This window comes from Eufriesea mexicana, unplaced genomic scaffold, assembly GCF_001483705.2.
Source record: "Eufriesea mexicana isolate 0111107269 unplaced genomic scaffold, ASM148370v2 scaffold1767, whole genome shotgun sequence".
NCBI classification, from domain to species: Eukaryota; Metazoa; Arthropoda; class Insecta; order Hymenoptera; family Apidae; genus Eufriesea; species Eufriesea mexicana.
The window spans coordinates 477,476-497,049 of NW_016909873.1; the positions used below are offsets into that span (position 1 = coordinate 477,476).

A 19,574-nucleotide genomic window follows, 5' to 3' on the forward strand; every position below is an offset into this window, starting at 1 on the left:
AATCAACTCTCTCCTAATCAACGAAATCGGTTGCCAATTTATAAAATAATAATTTGCTTATACCAAAGGAAAAATAACAAATATCATTTTTCTTATTGAATTTAGTTTCATTCAATACAAGAAATTTTTTCTTGTAAATCAGTTTATAATTTCATTATATTATATTATAAAATTATATAATAATTATTGTCAAAGTTATTGTAGAGTATCATTAAATTTAACATAGCTACTATGAACAGTGATATTTAATATATAATTCTTCATATATATACATGTATGTTATGCCTGCACATGTGCACACGCAATACTTTTCATGTATCTATTTATTTTATATTTATATAGAATGTTTGTATGATTTAGAAAATTAGTGTATACTTAACACACATGCGCGCGCGTATATGTACACTTCCATCAAAATGGCACAGTTACATATTTTCTTTTGTCTTTTACTATTACATCTATGGAAAGAAGTGAATAAAAATTATAAACTAATTGCTATCACAGATTATATAAGGAATGTACAATCTGCTGAAATATTTGTTTTTCATTAAACAATATTTATGAGCAACATTTGCTTTTATATGATAAACTATCAAGAAATATCGTGAAAAGAATACAAGTTAATAATATCTTATCATTAGGTACATAATTTACATTATACGCACGAAATTTTATCAAATTTGTCATCATACTAAGTTTCGTTTCTTGCAAGGCGAAAATATAATAACATAATTTTTAATGTATTCGTTACGAAGTACGTTATGAAAAAAATAAAATAGAAATAATTTATCTATATAGTTATTGTTCATAAAAGACATGACCAACGTTTTGCTTTTTCTATATGATAATATTTATTAAGTTATAGTGCAAAAATGCAAGTCAATGAATATATTTTATATTTTCATATCAATTTACAAAACATATTACTTCTTGAAATTTTCCGTATAATTGTGCACCAACACAACAAAAGAAACATTATTGAACACTCCAGAATAAGTATATCTGATTATATAAACTGAAAAACAAGGTCGTTAAAATGATATATAAACAGAGCAGTGTCACTTGCGTGTAGTGTAATATTGAGATAATATAAATTCATATTGCCATATAAGCAATATGTTCCATATCTTCCATTTAATAAAACACAAGGTATTTATAAGTCTTTGTTTTAGTTTATATAAAATTTACTAATTTTTCAATAAGTTATTTTCAGTTACATAGCATAAGTATTAATTGCATAAGATCAGCAACATTAACATGTAATTCATCATCTGTAACACAACTACCAGATTATGCTGATATTGTAATAATAGGTAAAGAGCCAAATCTTTCTTTAGGTATTTTATAGATTAATGTATAAAATAATTTGTATATCATTATATCACTTTTAGGTGGAGGTAGTGCAGGTTGTAATGCTCTTTATCATTTAGGAAAATATGGTATTAATGCTGTACTATTAGATAAATCAAAATTAATGTCTGGTACTACATGGCATACTGCTGGTCTTATATGGAGTATACGTGGTCCATATGACACTGAGATGGAATTATTAAATACTACAAGACGCATTCTTAACTCTTTGGAAAAGGAAACTGGGATAAATCCAGGATGGATAAATAACGGTGGTCTTTTAGTTGCACGTTCCAATGTGAATATTCATTGTAACACTTTTCTTTTTTTTCCATTTTTTATATAATTGTTATTGTTATTATTCTTAGTTTTAACATTATCATCATTATTATTCACACTAGTATTTAATACTTAGCATTACTTACTTATTACAGGAACGATTAAATGAATATAGAAGACTAGTTACTGGTGCTAAAGCTTTTGGCATACAAGCACATATAATTTCCTCCCAAGAAGCAAAGGAATTATTTCCTTTATTAAATGAAAATAATATTCAAGGAGCAATTTACTCTTCACAAGATGGTGTTATTGATCCAACCATGCTAATAAATGCTTTGACAAAATCAGCAAAGAATAATGGTTGCCAGGTAACAAATTAATTTTTTAAATTGATTTTTTCATAAATACAGATGATAATCACTAAAAATAAAAGCAAAAGAAGATGAAATTATTAAAATTATTCAGATTATTGAAAATTGTCCTGTTATGAAGATACTCACAAAGGAAACCATTAAGAATAATAAAAAGGTTTATGGTGTAGAAACGCCATATGGAATTATAAAAACAGATATCGTTCTCAATGCTGCTGGGGCTTGGTCAAAAAATATAGCAAACATGATTAATGTGAATATTCCTTTAATGCCAATTAAACATGCTTATATTGTTACACAACCCATAGAAGGATTACAAAATCTTCCAAATATTAAAGATCCCGATACGAGTTTGTATTTTCGAATTCAGGGTAGTTCATTGGTTATAGGCGTTTATGAACAAAATCCTATTGTACTACCATCTGTGAGTCAATATTGATTCATCTTTAATATACAATTGCTAAATACCTTGAACAAAATTTAAACAAAGAAACAATTTTACCAATTTACTTTATTTAAATAAAAGGCCCCTGAACACTTTTCATTCGGTCTCTATGAATTGGATTGGGATATCTTCAATGTACATCTAAAATCAGTGATTGAATTGATTCCTAAATTATCAAAGACTGGAATAAAAACTACAATATGTGGGCCAGAAAGTTTCACTCCTGATCATAAACCAATTATGGGTATTTAGATAGATTTATATGTATATATTTTCAACATTTTTTACTTCTTATATTTGTAATTCTAATTTCAATTAAATTCAAAAGGTGAGGATCCCCATTGTTCTGGATTTTTTTACTCTTGTGGTTATAATAGTGCTGGGATGATGTTAGGAGGTGGATGTGGAGAACAAATTGCACGTTGGATAATTAATGGACGTCCAGATAAATACATGTTCAACTATGACATTAGGAGGTTTTATTTATTTCGATTTTATCATATTAATAGTATTTTCAATTTCATATTTATCTTATAGATTTTTACCAGAACAAAGAAATAATTTGGTTTGGATACATGAAAGATCTTATGAAGCCTATGCAAAGAATTACAGTATTATATTTCCACATGATGAACCATTAAGTGGAAGAAATCTTAAAACAGACCCTTTTCACAATGTAAGCTAAATAGCTTTATATAATAGAGTTTTCAATTTAATAAAATCAATGTTAAATAAACAAAAACAAGTCATTGTATAAATTATGTATTGCAGTTACTTGTTGAAGAAGGTGCTATTATGGAAGAATGCCAAGGCTGGGAACGTTCTGGATGGTATTTTCCAAATGAAAAAATAGAAATTATGCCATATGATTACAATGGATATTATGGCAGAGTAAAAAATCATAATGATAAATATCGTTCAATACTGGAAAAAGAATATAGTTTTCATTTTTTGCCATATAATGAAATAGTAAGTTAAGAATAAAATACGTAGTAAATACATAAATGTGTCAAAATAAAAACATAATGAAGACAAAAGTTATTAATACAGAATAATTTTTCACTAGATTCGAGAAGAAGTTCTTGCATGTCGCAAAAATGTTGCTTTATTCAACACATCTTATCTTGGAAAGTTCTATCTTTATGGACCTGATGTTCAAAAAGCGGCAGATTATTTATTTACGGCAAATACGAATTGCAATTTTAATAAAACTATTTATACCTGTATGTTGAATCATGCTGGAGGTGTAGAAGCAGATTGTACAGTTACAGTTTTAGAATCTAGCTTGGATAAGATTGTAAATCCAATGCTTAAAGAAAAGGTTTTTTATATTGGTATGTTTTTATGAATTTATTATTCTCCTTGACATAACATCACTATTAGGAATTATAAAATAACTACTTTTTTATTTTTACTATTAGTTTCAAATGGTATGTCAGCTTATCATACATTAACTCATATGAATAAAGTAATAAATGAAAGAGGATATAATGTCTTTTTACACGATGTTACTGAACAAATTGGTATTTTATCTGTACTAGGACCTAATAGGTATTGTATTATGACAACTTTTTATCTATATATACTTTTATTTAGAGATTAACATATCAATTTATAGCCAAAATATAATGGAAACATTAATAAAAAATGAAATCTCAGATAAGTCTTTCAAATATTCTACTACAAAATTGGTAAAAATTAAGAATGAAATGGTACATTTAATTAAACCTAGTTTTGTTGATGAACTTGGTTTTGAATTACATATTCCAAAATCATCTTGTCAGCTAGTTTATAAAACTTTAATAGAATGTGGTAAATTATATAATATGAAACATGCTGGATATCGTGCATTGTGTAGTCTCAGTTGTGAAAAAGGTATGTGACTAAATTTTATCATTTTATAAATGCATGTTATTAATATGGTTGTATTTCAGGCTATTTACTTTGGGGTTCAGATCTTAGAACAGATGATAATCCTATAGAAGCTGGACTTGGATTTACTTGTCGTAATACTGGTGAATACTTGGGAAAGAAAGTAGTTGATCGATTGCGAAAAAATGGAATCAAAAAGAAGTTAGTGCGTGTTTATTTAGACAGGCATGTATTATAAATTATTATTGATAATTTTTATATTAAACTTCATCAAAATAATACTGATATATATTATAATAGTACAATACCATTATGGGGTACAGAAGTAATTTATAGAAATAACTGTCTTGTCGGTTATTTACGTAGAGTTGAACAGGGATATAGCAATAGAAATATCACTGGACATGGGTAAGTAAAATAACATTAAATATAACATTATAGAATATTCTGTAATTATAGATTTATAATTATCATTACTTAATATCAGATACATCAAACATCCAAGTGAAGCAAATGTAACAAGAGAATTTCTAGAAAGTGGCAATTATGAAATTGAAGCTATGGGGAAACGTTATATTGTGAATCTTCACTTCTAATATTAATTTATTCCTATATACATAATTTCTAATTTATAAAAATAAATACAATTATCAACCTTCACAACATTTTAAAGAACTAAAGTGTTTTAATTCCTTTAACGTATTCATGTTTACCCTGCTAAAGGATTAGCATGTATAGTTATACTGTTTATTCTAGTCTCTGTAAGTGGTCTATAATTCTTAGGATTTACTGGTAATTTTTCTAGCTGTTCAAGGGTTTCTAGACCATCTATTATCCTACAAGTGAATAAAAATTCACAAAACATATTAAATACATTAGCTTCAAATATCAAGGTAAATGAGAATATAAACATACTTACTTTCCAAATAAAGTATATTTTAAATCTAAGTGCAATTGAGGCCCATATGTCATAAAAAATTGACTTCCATTTGTGTTTGGACCATTATTGGCCATAGAAACAAGTCCTCTTGCATTATGTTTTAATTCTTCTTTAAATTCATCTTCAAATTTACGATTCCATATTGATGTTCCACCTTTTCCAGTATGTGTAGGATCTCCAGTTTGCACAATAAAGCCTTTTATATTTCTATGAAATAGGCAATTGTCATAATAATCACTAGCACACAAAGCAAGAAAATTCTACAAAATAAATAATAATTTTATAATTCAGATATGGTACATATAGCCATTACTTATCAACTAAAAGGATGTAAAACATTCTACCTCACATGTTTTCGGACATAACTCACAAAATAATTCTATTTTTATGTCTCCGACGTCAGTATGTAGAGTCACACTCTATAAAAATTGGTTACCATTTATGAATATCAATTAATATAAAGCTTATGGTCTTAATGACATTTATAAAAATATCATACATACCATTTTCAACAAAATTATTCATTAATGTGCGAAAAATAAGATACGTTATTTATTATGTTATGCTTACTATACGTTAAAAAAAAAGTGAACACAGACACATATATAAAAGTAATGATGTCCATGTTGAATTTTATGGTATTACCAACGAAATCAAGTGTATGGATTTATTTCTAAATGAAATCGAACCTTTTTTAACACACTGATCTAAAATTAATTGTAAGGGGATAAAAAAATTGAAAAATATATATCTGTGAAATAACACAATATATTCGTATTATTTGTAAGTTTTACTGAGTATGATTTATAAGAGCTAAACAAATATTTGTAACCAATTTGACTTTGGTTCAAAACGGTAAGGAATCATCGTAGCAGCGCCACTTATTACTGCTGAATGTTCCGCTCATTTCTTGTTACAAGTAACGGTTAAGTAAAAAACGATATTGTATACCGTGGCATAGGTTTAACTTGTAAAAAGCGCATTTAACGTTATTTAAATTGAAAATAAAATTATTTTTTATGTAATAAGAGAGAAAAGAACTTGATTCTAAAAATTATCATAAAAGAGTGGCAAGAAAATCCAGACGAGTGGCGCGTCTGTGCAAACGGCTCCTCTTTGGTTACATGACGTAATTGTATTGATCGCGGAAGAAGAGCCGAAAGTCGCGCATTCGCCATCTTGGACGAATTGTAGAAAAGAAGTTTCTGTGTCTCGCAGGCGCGGTACGCTTGTAATAATTGTAATCCGTGACAATCCGGACATTAATTAATTTAATTGGGAATTAACCCTTTTGTGAATTAGAAACCCATTTGGAGCGGACCAAGGTAAGTCATTATTTCTTTGATTTACTTCTTTATCCGAATCTTTTTTTCTCCATGAAAACCTATCTGATTTTGTTGTCTGATTATTCAATTTTGGAGGCTTCCTTTTCATTTAATATTATTATTACGGTATTTTAACCTTTTATATGCAGTTAATTTTACTGTCTGTCTTTTGTTAAATTTCACGAATACTTTGACGTGAATCTTTTTGTTTTGAATTTTTATGATTTTGACATCGCAATTGTTGGGTTGGGTACACTCTTTATATTCCGACTGTTCCATATCCTTTTATCTATCGTTTTTTATGAATTTTATTTAATAATCTGTTATCTTGTTGATTATCCTTTATTTCTTTTTAATTTTACGTTCCTTGCATCCATTTCCTCGTCGTAACAAAGCTTTGCGAAACTCTTTTGTCCGCTTTCTACTTTTCGCATGGAACAACCTTTTTCTTATATATTGACTTCTATAAGCGTTATTATTCAATTTTTTTCTAATTATTCATTAATATTTTCTTTTTCTTAATATAATTGATGTAAAACAACATTGATATGGTAGTTACTTTTGTGTATAATTTAATAACTATTTAAAATAAATTTTTCTTTCTTTTTTCTTATTTCTGTTCCCTTTATTGTTCTTCATTTGTACTAATAATCATTAACTATTATTTTATTTAGTTGAACTTCTATTTTTATCCATTATATGATTGTATATTTCATGGATTATAAACATTATGATTAGAGATCAATGAAATTCAATTGTACTAGTATTTATATTTTAATATACATGGAAAATTGAAAAATATTAAGTTTTTGCTTTTTTATATCAGGTACTTTTATTATATGTTAATATTTGTGTCTAACTATATAAATAATATTAATTAAAGAACAATCTAAAATATGTTTATATAACTTTCAACTTTATTGTACTGAACTATATGTATATTTATTACAAAAAACAATATCACACTTATGATTTCAGACAACGGGTTCGTTCTTTGGGTCTGATTGGTACTAAATGGTTGCCTGCAGACAGCATGTCTACTCTGTCAGGGCTTGTGTCGAAGGGGGAGAAAGGAAAATCCAAGTTTCAATCATTAGACATCAATAGCTTGTACCGGGTGAGTAGGGTGAGTTGGCCAAACAGTTTTGTTCTTTTTTTTCCCTATTCTTCTAATTATACTTTTGTTTCTTTCCATTTATCCTTTTTCTTTTCCTATCTATATTCCTATTTGGACCCTTTTTCTTTAATACATTTATTTTGTTTAATCGTATAGTTTTTTATATTTTCATAATAATAATAATAATAATTGTATATATTTTTATTAAAGTTAATATTAAGATTGTTAAATAAAATAATAATTAATTGTTTAAAAGAAAGTGAAATTGGTATCCGATTTTTGTGCTTACAGGGAGAATCTTTAGAGCAACATCAGCAAAAAAACACATTACCACGCAAACATGGAATGCAAAGTCTTGGGAAAGTGCCTTCGGCACGGCGACCTCCTGCTAATCTGCCTAGTTTAAAAAGTGAACATAGTAGTAACGATCCAGCTGTCAGTTTAGTACCAAGTGGAGGAAGTGGCTGGGCTACTACCAAAGAGTCAACAACTACCATTACTGTTACAACCACTACAACTGTAACTGCACCAGATACATCTGTATGTTTTGTAAAAATGTACTTTGTAGTTTTTGTAAAAATATATTCTTTTTATTGTAATTATTTGCTCATTGTATATATGTAACACTTTGTATTTTTACTTCCTATATAAATTAGTATAATGTTCATATATCTATTAAGAATTGCTAGCACTAAATTATAAAATTGATTATTTTATTGTCAGGCAAATTCTTCAACAGCACAATGTGTAGCAGGGACTGTTGCAACAACATCATTACATCCATTACTCCCAGGACAACAAAATACCTCACAATCTTCATATTCTTCCGATGTGAACCACAAGTCATCATGGAGTGCAATAATGAGCAGATCTGGAGATGGTATGTAAAGTTGCTTCATAAACATAAAATTAATTTATATATAATTTACTTTCTCAGTTTTATTATATTCATTATAAGAATTATAAAATAGAAGTTAATTATATAAACTTACAAAAGCAATGTTTTTGATTCACTTTTTTCTTACATTTATATTTATATATATATATATATATATTTGCATTATATTAAACATTGTTTATGAAGTATTAACTTTAAATTAATTAATGTCTTAATAACTATTATGTTTGCCTCAAGTATGTTATAAAAACAATAAATGCTAAATATAATATAATGTATATTGTATTTATAATTATATATTTGTTATGAACTTTTAATTAGGAGATAATGTAATAATGAATCATAGTCTTGTGGTAATAATAATAATGTGGTTTGGTGTATTATTATTTAGGCACTGTATCAGGAGGCCAACAACAGCCTCAGCCGCAGCAGCAGCAGCAGCCGCAGCAGCAGCCGCAGCAGCAGCAGCAGCAGCAGCAGCAGCAGCAGCAGCAGCAACAGCAACAGCAACAGCAGCAGCCGCAGCAGCAGCAACAGCAGCAGCAGCAACAACAACAACAACAACAAACGATAAGTCGGGAATTAAATGCGCAATATGGACCTGGACCAAGTTTACGACCTCAAAGTACGGCTTAGGAAAAGTGTTCCATTACATTAAATGGGGGATAATTATTATGTTAAATGATTTATTTATTAAGTGAAATACAATTCTTATATTAGCGCAAGGAAGTTGGATACAAGGTGGAAGTCGTACAGCCAGTGGTACAGGAATAGGAACTACTGGTCCTGTAAGTGGGAATTCAGGTGTCCAGGCCCCCCCTTTGAATATCACTGGGTCCGGAGGACATACCGACATATCTGGTGGCGGGCGACAGAACTTGGTCCAGTCTCCCAATATGGGCATGGGCCAGGGAGGCCCTCATAGTTCTTCAAGCAGTCAAAATGCTTTAACTTCTAGTTCTCATCAAGTTGGTCCAAATTTACATCATTACAGGGGACTTATTCTTCCATTTGTATGTTCTATTTTATTGTTGAGCATATTTTTATATTTTATTGTTGAGTATATTATTGACATTGAATGAATCAACTTTTATAAATACATCCAGATGTACAGGGGGAACTTTTCTGGTGGATTTCCGTCTCAATTTCCAACAAATACAAATTCCGGTGGGCCTAGACCTCGGTTTAATTACTCTGCAGAGCGGCTCCCTCCACCACCTGTTCGTCAACAAGAACGTGAACGTGTTCCTGAGGAAGAAATTATTACACGACCAATTATTAAAGAAGAAGATCTTAGTCGAATGGACGATATTTCTCGTGATGCTGGCTGGGCAGCGCATGATGATATTGATTATAATCAAAAGCTTGCCTTCAGCGACGACGAACCTGATCTTGAATCTTCGAAAAAAGATGAAATAAAAGACAATAAAGAAGAAAAAACAGAGGAAAATTCGACAGATGATAAAGAAAAGACAAGAGATAACCGCGATATCCGTGATAACCGTGATAACTGCGATACTCAGGAAAACCGAGATTTGAAGGAATCTCGAGACCAAGCAACTCATCGTTCATGGACTCAAAGTTCTTTATCCCGTGATTATCGTGGTTCCAACGGGTCTGGTAGTTACAGCGGTCAGTCACAACTGCATTCGGTGCATTCTTTAAGAGGTCAGAACATTTACATGACTTAAGCGCTCATTATAGGATCAAATTCATTTTGGTTCATAGTAATAATTAATTGCATAAATTGTCTTATAAGTTTTGTTTGTTCATGATTTTCATTTTTATTTTGAAAACAGGCGTAGAAGATGACGAAGCGTGGAACGAGAGACGCAGACTAAAAGTTGTTGAAGTAGCATCTGTTGTTGAACGCGCTCGGCAACGGAAAGAAGAAGAAGAAAAGAGATATCAGGAATCAACTAGACAAGCGGCAGCTAAGAAATTGCAAGATTTAGAGCAAAAGTTAAAGGAGAAACAAGCTAATGAATCAAAAGGTTTAATAAGCGTTCCAGCAGTGCCAATTCCAGTTCCTGAGTGGGAACGAGAAAGGGAAAATAGAGAACGAGAAAATAGAGAACGAGAGCGACCTGAAGGAAAAGACGAAAAGTCATTGAATCGTGAATTACGTGAAACTAGAGACGGTCTAAAAGATGGTAGAGATCCGCGCGATCAATTGCTATCAGATTATCGACAAACTGATCGACAAAGTTTTACGAGACAAGATAGTATTCGTAACGAACGTGAAAGAGAACGAGATCGCGATCGTGACCAGAGGGATACGAGGGATCGTGAACTACATGCCTCATTCTTTCGATATTACAAAACTAATTTACCACCTCGATTTCAAAAACAACAAGCAGAAAAAATCAATGCTGGTCTTAGTCGAGTTTCTCCTAATACTGAAAGATCGTCTGCTCAACCCATTCCATTCTCTCAGCAGTACGACCCTGGTAGATGGGTTCATAGTCATAGCTCTTTAAGTAAGTATAATTTGGAAATAAAATAGTTATCCATATTCATTTATTAGTCCCACCGATGCTAAATTTTAACGATGTATGCATGCGCACATGTATGCCCACATATATTTTTACTATTTGTACGCACTTCTGCATGCATTGATATATGCATGTATATGTATAAATTTGTTTGCGTTAAGAAATTATATCGACTAATCATAAATGTTTGTTATACTAAAAGGATCGGAGAACGCATAATTAATATTTTCGTTTCGGGAAATTTAAAACAATATTTTCTGTTTTCTCATTTCTGTTACTTTCATCTGCATATTGTAACACTGCTACTATTATATTCAATAAAACTTGTACTAGTAGATAGCAACTTAAAAACATCATCACACGGAGCATCGCAACGCCGGAGTAGGACAGATTCTGACATTTCTACTTCAATGGACGATGACCGACCTCCATCCCGAGATTATCGTGGTTCTCTACTTCGGGATGATCGATATCGCCATTCTTCACATCGACCATATGACACACGCAAGTCAGGCGGTTACTACGATGAGTATACACGTAGCTGTAGAGATCATGACTACGACGATAGACATTCTCGTGATTCTTGGGAACGCGAAAGATATTTCGATGACAACAAGGATCGAGAAATAAAAGATGGTATAGAAAGCAGAGATGTCAGGGAAACTCGGGATATTCGTGATAATCGTACCAATAGGGACAACCGAGATGCGAGAGAAATTCGAGAAAGAGATAAGGATAAAAAGGATTACGATAATTATTTGAAGGTATATATTTTTTTTTTTATTCATTTTTATTGAACATTAATATCACAATGTTCACTTTAAATTTCCGGTTATTTACAATATTTCTTTATTTATGAATCTAACATTATTAATACAGTGATTATGTATATATGTTTTAAGTCTTATTTTAACCTGTTCGTCTATAGGATCCCTTTGATGATCGCAATCGTGATCGCGAGCGTGATCGTGATCGTGATCGTGATCGTGATCGTGATCGTGATCGTGAACGTGAACGTGAACGTGAACGTGAACGTGAGCGTGAGCGTGAACGAGAACGAGAACGAGAACGAGAACGAGAACGGGAACGGGAACGGGAACGAGAACGAGAACGAGAACGAGAACGTGAACGAGACCGCGATCAGAGAGAAAGATCGGAAAGTACGGAACGTGAACGTGAGCGTGAGCGTGAACGAGAACGAGAACGAGAACGAGAACGGGAACGGGAACGGGAACGGGAACGAGAACGAGAACGAGAACGTGAACGAGACCGCGATCAGAGAGAAAGATCGGAAAGTACGGAATGGCGCGAGGAACGTATCATTCAAGAGAGAATGATCGATAATCGTCGTGATTTACAAAGAGAAGAACGAATGGAGCGTAATGAACGTCCCCAAAGACCAGATTCTCGCGATAGTCGTACTTCTCGAGAATCAAAAACATCTTTACGTGACGATGATTCACACAAATTACGGGATTGTAGTTCGTGGGTAAATGAAGTTGCTGATTATGAAGAAAATAAACGTGATATGTATGAAGATATTCGAGAAAGAGAAAAAGAAAGAGAAAGGAGACAACCACTAGGACCTGTAACTAAAGAGAGAATTGAGGCGGATGAATTGAAAAACGAAAAACGTAACTTAACTCAATTGAAACGAGCAAGTTCTGATCAAGAAAAAAAAGATCAAACAAAAGAATCTACTATAGAATTGAAAAAAGAAACAGATGTTTGGAATAGGAAAGGTGAGCGAGTTAACGAAAATAATCGAGTTATGGAAAGAGGTGATAACTCTCCAAAAGCTTGGGCAGATGCTGTTTCTCCAACGTTTGAAAAAGAAGAAGAGAAAATTTTGGAACCTATTAAAAATGATAAAGACTTAGAGGATTTAAAGCAAAATTTCGATAAATTAAATTTAGATAAAAGGGAAGACACATTAAATGAAGATATAACATTAGAACAACAAGTAAAAGAAGATAAACGAGAGAAAAATATTCGGAATAGAACTAGTAGTGGTGGATCGAATTCGAGGGTGCGTGATTCTCGAGGCGGCCGTCAGTGGGGAAGTACCTATAGCGTATATGTTCGAGGTTGGCGTGGTCCAGAAACGAGAGGAAGAAGGGGTGGATCTAGAGCTGCTACTAGACCAGCTTCTGCCAGGAGTGGTTCGTATGGACATACTGATTCAGAAAATAGTGCTGATGAGGTGTCTGGTTCAACTGAATCTGGCAAAGAAGAAAAGAAAACGAGATCACCAAAACCTAGTCAAAGGACAGAAAAAGAAGAACGTAATCGTGAAGCAATGGTATCTACTCGAGATGAAAAACGTGCTGATTATTCTCAATCGCAACGCAACGAGAAAAGAACTTACGATAGTAAAGTAAGTCGCGAAGGTTTTGCTCCTTCAGGTGAACCATCTCGTCGTGGTCGAGGAGGCAGTTTTAGAATTCGAAGTACAACTGCTACAGGCAGTCGTTTGGAAGGATATGGACCTCCATCTAATAAGAGTCCTTTTTCCTCTGAACGTAATATTGATGAAAAACAAAATTCTATAAGACAAAATCCACCGACACCTACTTCAGAAAAGGAGGTAAATTCTTTGCTTTTATCACAGAATGAATCTACTGATGATAAAATGATAGCAAAACAACAAGCTCTTACTGCTGGAATAACTGGAAAACGTGCCAAATCTCCAAATCAACAGTCACAACAAACTCAACAATCTTGTAACAAACAAGATGTATGTCATACAAATAGTAACAGTACTCAAAAGGTACAAGTTCCAAGAAAAGAGGAATCGCGTTCAAAAAGAACTCGCAGTGGAAGTAGAAGGGTAAGTTTCTTTAGGTAATTTATAAGAAGTTTATGGTTTCTTTATCTTATGTATCTTTTCTTTCTTTTTTCGTTTTTTTTATTTTTAATGAATATTTGTACTACTTTTATATAGTATCATTTAACAGAATAATTAACGATTTACATTTGAATACGTTTTATGCTTACAGGGTAGAGATAGTCGTGAATTACGTTACCGTGGTAGTGGCAGTAATGTACCGAAGCAAACCTCTTCAGATGTGGGAAATGAAGATTGGGAAACCACATCTGAGAACAGTGAGGACCATGTAGAGGACCATAAAGAGCCACGTAATAGTCGTAATAAACAATTTTCTGCGCGTACAAGTTCGAGTAGTAACCAAAATGTTATAGCATCGAATGTACATTTACGAAGGAATGAACAGACAGGAAATAGCCGTGAACAACGTGAAAAAAATGTGAAGTCTTCCAGTATTGCGTCTCGAGCTCCTGGCGCAGAGAAACGTAACCTACAAAATTCCAATTTCTCAAATCAGAAAAGTCATTCCAGCAGCATTCCGCCGTTAATACAAACAGCTCAAATACAAAATGGAAGATCGAGGAATCAAACGTCTGGAAGTAATTCAATGACTTCAAATAAATCGATCACGAAGGATAATACGGTAAATCGTATAGATGAAATCAAGTTAAGCGATCCCAATTTAGTTAGTCAAGCTCTTAATGATATTAACAAAAGACCCCAAGGAAAAGAAAAAAAGACAATGATTGACTGTGAAATGGAAACAAATAATTGCACCGAAGAGTGTCCTAACATTGTTGAAGACAAAGTTGATTCGGATGGTTTCCAAGAAGTTCGTTCAAAGAAAAACGTAAAAGAGTCTAGACATGGCCAAAAAGAAGAGACGAAACCTCTGAAACGTGAAAAGGAAAAAGATAGAGAACGCGATCGTTCGAAATCAAAAGCAAACGGTGGGCCACAAACAACTTCTTTACAACAAGTGCAAAATATTCCACCTTTACTTGGTCAAACCATTCCACAACCTTCAAATATATTACAGAAACAATATGATAGAACATCAAGAAGTCAAAAGCTTGCACCTAGATTCCAAAAACAGCGCTTAGCAAAACAGCAACAACAACAACAACAAATTTCTGTATCTGAATCAAATGATACAAGTAAAATCAATATTTCATCAAATAACTTCAGTAAAGATCCATCAAGTGGTCCCGCACCTCCGCCATCTGTTAACGCTTGGGATAAACCGTTTACAACAAGTCAATTACAATCGAGTTCATCATCAGCTGTCACTACTGATATTCAGTTGGTGTCTGGTTTGTCCACACAGACTGATCATGGTCACCTTCATAGTCATGAAGTTAATGAGCAGACAAATTCTGGCAATAATAGCCAACGAAATTCACCAAATGGTGAGAAAAATGTTGGAAAAAGTTTGAAAGATCAACTCATAGAAAAAAACTCAGTCCCTGATGTTTCTTCACCACCTGTACAAACATTAATTTTTGAAAATACAAATTATTCGAAAACTACTAAGGCTGGTCCTTCTGATTTAGCAGTAAAAACTAAATTCCCAAACCACATGAAAACACAACAACAACGTGTTGAAAAACGTACGGATTTGGAAGAAGAAAGTAATACTGCTAATACTATGCAACAACAGCAACAGCAGCAGCAGCAGCAACAACAACAACAACAGCAGCAGCAGCAGCAACAACAGCAACAGCAAAGTCTGCCTGTGGCATTTTCTAACAAACCAAATGACTTAATGAAAGACAAAAATCAAGAGCCGATTCAGATGCCGCTTTCATTTAATAAAAATGAAGATAATGCAGATATGAAATTGGATTTCACATTCGATTCAGATCTTTCTCAGTTGACCGAAGATAAAAACAAAAGCTTAGGAATAACTCGATCTATGCATATGGCTACTGGTCAAAGTACTATTTCGCCTTCTACAGCAGAGCTTAACTTAAAAATTGCTTCGGTAAAAAAGGTATGGGAAAATGCGCCTCCTATGCCAACTGTAGTCGAACATGAGGATGGTAATGTCGTCAGTACTGCTAATACTTTCCCTCAAGCGTTTGAAAGTACGGATGTTGATGATAGTTACAGCCCTCATCAACAGTATAATCAAAATAACATGAAAAATGAAATAACTACTTCTACGAACGTATGCAAGGTAAGAAATCATTTCGCGAACATTATATCATGTTATCATGCATGCATATCTAAACTATTACATCACTAGAAATTGATTCGATATTCAGCATAAATTCAAATAAAATGCATTCCTTCCAGTTTATTTATTCTGTTGTTTCCTCCAGTTTTAACGTTATCTGTTCGTATCTAAAAATATCTTTAAATACTTATCATGGTGAAAATCAGAAAGGTAAGTGGCTAACGCGCATTGTTTTAATTTTTGTTTCATCTAATAGAAAGCTATCTTTTGTTCTTCGTTTTTTCTTTTCTTTTTTTTTCCTTATTATTTAATTTATTTATTTTCCTTTTTCTTTTTCTTTTTATAAAATTCTTCTAAGAATAAACATTAGTTAATACTCATTTTACATATTGATTACCCTTGTTACCATTTTATTATTAAGATGTTATTGTAATCATCTTTATCATTTTTATCCTATTATTTCTCTCCTAAATTATCTATTACCTATATTATCATCGCCTTTGTTTATTTATTGCTTTTATATGATCTCATCATATTTCTTCACAGAAATGTTTCTTTATTATCGATTCTCTTTCCTTGATTAAAATTACGCGGTTAGCGATAAACCTAACTATTTTCACCAAAATTGAGAAGACAATTTAACAAAAAAGAAAAGAAAATCATTTCCCCAAATTCATATTGTTCCGTCAGCATCAATTGGACGGCAGTTGATAGTGATGTAAATAGAAAACTAAAATAACGAAACACCATGTCCCCTGTGGGAAGATGCTGACTCTTTGCCTGATGCGCAGCTGGTTCCCCCGCAGGTGAAGCCGCAGCAACAGTCTTCGGGAAGTAGCAGTAGCCAGTCTGGTTCGACCGTTCCTGGACCAAGCCCTATTGGAGCAGGTCAAAGTCCTATCGGACATCCTCCCGTTAGCCTTCAAGGACCATTGAGCCCGCCTCCGTTCAACTCCACGGGACAACCCTCTCATATTAATTACCAGGTGATCAGTTACTTTGAAAAAATTTATAGCTTTGTGTTTTGCATTTTACTTGATTCCATGATATAGGGTAATTTTCTTGCTAGTAGACTCAAAGGCAGTACCACCCAAGCAGAAAACTTTAGCACTTGAAATTTTACAGCTTACGTATATATGCACATAAATGTAGTCATTGCATACATTTGTCAGATTATCGTGTAAGGACTCTGCTGTTTTGTTTGAACGGCGATACTGCTGTTGAGTCCATTAACGAGCAAATCACTCTGTATTTAATGTATATTCTGTTTTATTTTGAGCCTTTTTTTCTTTTTCCTTAGGAGTTTCCTCAGTATCCAGGCTCTCAAGCTGCACAATATGGTAGCATGTCTGCCATACCTTCTCCGCCAGCCGTATTGTTCAATACTGGTTCTGGTCAACTTCCAGCTCAAGCAGGAGGTCTTTACGGAGCATTTCAATTAGATCAAAGTCGATCTCCTTTTACACAGTACCCACCGTATGCGCCATCTTTGCAAAATTCATTTAGTCAGCAGAACGTTTACTTACAACAACCTCCGCCTCCGCCACCACATGCGCCGAATGCACCCACTCCGGATATGTATCAAAGCAATCTTTCACAATATCGCATCGTAAGTAAACATTCTGTATAACGTACCTTGTTTTACATTCAAAGAAATTGTTTCAAGAATTACAAGTTAAACACAAGATATTGTTCTATATCATATTGCATTGTTCGGCGAATAAACTACAAGAAACAGAAGAAACTAATTGTATGCAGTTGGTAAGTTGACAGTTCAGGACAATACAGAGGCAAGCAGGATACTTTGTTTGCATCACTTAATTCCACCTTTGATACTCTTGAAATTCATATATTTATATTTCATACTTAGCACTATTCTTATCTTATGTTAAATAGTTCATACTGATCCAGTATTTACTTCAATATTTTATCACTTTATTCCATTCAGATTCAATGTATCCTCTGTTTATTCCCTTCATCATACAACTCAATATGATTTTATTTGAAAATGTGACACTTTCAACTAGTAATAAAAATGTATATGATCTATCTTCATGATAGTATTACAGAAGATGGACATATTACGCTATAACCAGTTAAACTCATATTACTACTTGCTGACCGCGTACAGAACCTTATTCTACTTTAAATTTTGTCAAATTTTCAATCTACATTTGATTCTGAAGAAGAATCTAAAATTTTAACGAAATTTTGAAAAGTAAAATAATATATGGTCAAAGAACAGTTGTTGATACTCAATTATAGTCCTATAATATTCATTCGAGTAATTATATCCTAATTATTACATTAGGATATTCTCCATTTGAAAAAATTGGTGATATACTGTCAAAAATGTTATTAAATCAAGTCTAAAAAGTAAATCAAGTATTATGCACAAATCGTACTTTGTTTTTCACTTATTTCTGTTCTTGAAATCCGTATAAATAATGTTTATACCAGTAACGAAATGGAACAGATCTATAATACGAAAATACTATATCGAATACCGCGTATGTATAGTAGGCACGAGCAATGTAGCATGCTCGTAAATTGCTGGCTTCGATTGATGCCGACATTATCCCGTTGAAATCGTTGACACTCAAGACCCTTTGCAGTTTCTAACTATAGGTACTTCAGTCATTCACAAACCAAAATAATTAACATTTTTTTTTTTTAAATTTAGCATCAAAGAATTTTATTCATGCCTAATTTTTTATATTTAAAATAAATTTCTGTTTTTTGTTTTGTAAAGTTGATTTAGTAAATTTAACACTGAGCATTCAAATAGAAAAAATTACCAGTTAACTCTAAATTTCAACATAGTTCATTGACTGTCATTCATTATCAATTTCCTATTACTAAATTTTGTTTAATATTTTGAACATTTTAAAGAAATTTAATCTTTCATAAAACATTATCAGAAATATACAGCTATGTAAGAATTCATTCTAAATTAATATTATGCTATACTGATTGGCTTTCAAGCGCCTCATTTTTTCCAAATGTCTCATATTAGTGTTACAAAAGTCAAAACACTTGTATTTATAAACTTAATTAATTTTACCACCATACTCTATTGTTCGTGTTTGTTATACATATACGTATAATATAATACAAAAAGCATTGACTTTTCACAGACTGCAGCTGCTGCTCCACCATTTGGACAAAATCAACAACTCAGTAACAATCCAAATACAGTTCTTATTAACTCTTCTTCGAATTCCTTAATGTCAGCCAGTGTGAAACCATCTTCTCAACCTATTGGAGCTATCGGAACTAAAGCTCCTCATTTTCAAGCACCATCTGCTCCTCAACCAAATCCAGTATGTATTAGTTCAATTTAATAATATATAGTTAATACATGTTTCATTTTTTGCACGAAATTATTTATCAGATTATTTGCAAGATACGTATGTCTCTCTTTTTTTCCTCCCCCATTTTTTTTTCTTTTTTTTTTTTTTTTTTTTTTTTTTTTT

The 19,574-nt window shown here is 32.2% G+C and overlaps 3 protein-coding genes across 3 annotated transcripts in view; 2 read left to right on the forward strand and 1 right to left on the reverse strand.

Moving 5' to 3' along the window:
* Positions 1–1,116: 1,116 nt before the first annotated feature.
* On the forward strand, positions 1,117–4,913 carry LOC108548717 (sarcosine dehydrogenase, mitochondrial). The gene is made up of 15 exons (XM_017901799.1): positions 1,117–1,149; positions 1,214–1,313; positions 1,392–1,648; positions 1,785–1,997; positions 2,095–2,424; positions 2,527–2,689; positions 2,774–2,921; positions 2,983–3,121; positions 3,217–3,414; positions 3,512–3,779; positions 3,867–3,996; positions 4,064–4,320; positions 4,380–4,542; positions 4,618–4,725; positions 4,805–4,913. The coding sequence occupies exons 1-15, from the start codon at positions 1,117–1,119 to the stop codon at positions 4,911–4,913; spliced, it is 2,616 nt and encodes an 871-aa protein (XP_017757288.1).
* A 46-nt stretch (positions 4,914–4,959) lies between these two features.
* On the reverse strand, positions 4,960–5,797 carry LOC108548718 (peptidyl-prolyl cis-trans isomerase-like 3). The gene is made up of 4 exons (XM_017901800.1): positions 5,761–5,797; positions 5,602–5,676; positions 5,237–5,517; positions 4,960–5,153 (listed from the first exon to the last, which is right to left on the reverse strand). The coding sequence occupies exons 1-4, from the start codon at positions 5,761–5,763 to the stop codon at positions 5,027–5,029; spliced, it is 486 nt and encodes a 161-aa protein (XP_017757289.1). The 5' UTR covers positions 5,764–5,797; the 3' UTR covers positions 4,960–5,026.
* Positions 5,798–6,153: 356 nt separating this feature from the next.
* The window catches only part of nocte (no circadian temperature entrainment), a 15,682-nt gene continuing 2,261 nt past the window's right edge, over positions 6,154–19,574 (forward strand). The window contains exons 1-16 of the mRNA XM_017901853.1: positions 6,154–6,582; positions 7,561–7,708; positions 7,991–8,239; positions 8,423–8,579; positions 8,989–9,004; positions 9,122–9,222; positions 9,318–9,610; positions 9,704–10,265; positions 10,397–11,077; positions 11,426–11,856; positions 12,021–12,078; positions 12,301–13,922; positions 14,092–16,098; positions 16,890–17,084; positions 17,399–17,707; positions 19,236–19,421. Coding sequence (XP_017757342.1) covers positions 7,616–7,708; positions 7,991–8,239; positions 8,423–8,579; positions 8,989–9,004; positions 9,122–9,222; positions 9,318–9,610; positions 9,704–10,265; positions 10,397–11,077; positions 11,426–11,856; positions 12,021–12,078; positions 12,301–13,922; positions 14,092–16,098; positions 16,890–17,084; positions 17,399–17,707; positions 19,236–19,421 — 6,960 coding nt within the window. The 5' untranslated portion in view covers positions 6,154–6,582; positions 7,561–7,615. The remainder of the gene's footprint in view (positions 6,583–7,560; positions 7,709–7,990; positions 8,240–8,422; positions 8,580–8,988; positions 9,005–9,121; positions 9,223–9,317; positions 9,611–9,703; positions 10,266–10,396; positions 11,078–11,425; positions 11,857–12,020; positions 12,079–12,300; positions 13,923–14,091; positions 16,099–16,889; positions 17,085–17,398; positions 17,708–19,235; positions 19,422–19,574) is intronic.

What these genes read in the sequence shown, in the direction of transcription:
- LOC108548717 (XM_017901799.1), top strand. Translation starts at nt 1,117, where the DNA reads ATGTTCCATATCTTCCATTTAATAAAACACAAG. An exon ending in TGCTGATATTGTAATAATAG is followed by an intron (nt 1,314 to 1,391) that starts GTAAAGAGCCAA and finishes TATCACTTTTAG; the next exon opens with GTGGAGGTAGTGCAGGTTGT. An exon ending in AGAAATATCACTGGACATGG is followed by an intron (nt 4,726 to 4,804) that starts GTAAGTAAAATA and finishes ACTTAATATCAG; the next exon opens with ATACATCAAACATCCAAGTG.
- LOC108548718 (XM_017901800.1), bottom strand. An exon ending in TATGTCCGAAAACATGTGAG is followed by an intron (nt 5,518 to 5,601) that starts GTAGAATGTTTT and finishes TTTATTTTGTAG; the next exon opens with AATTTTCTTGCTTTGTGTGC. An exon ending in AAATATACTTTATTTGGAAA is followed by an intron (nt 5,154 to 5,236) that starts GTAAGTATGTTT and finishes ATTCACTTGTAG; the next exon opens with GATAATAGATGGTCTAGAAA.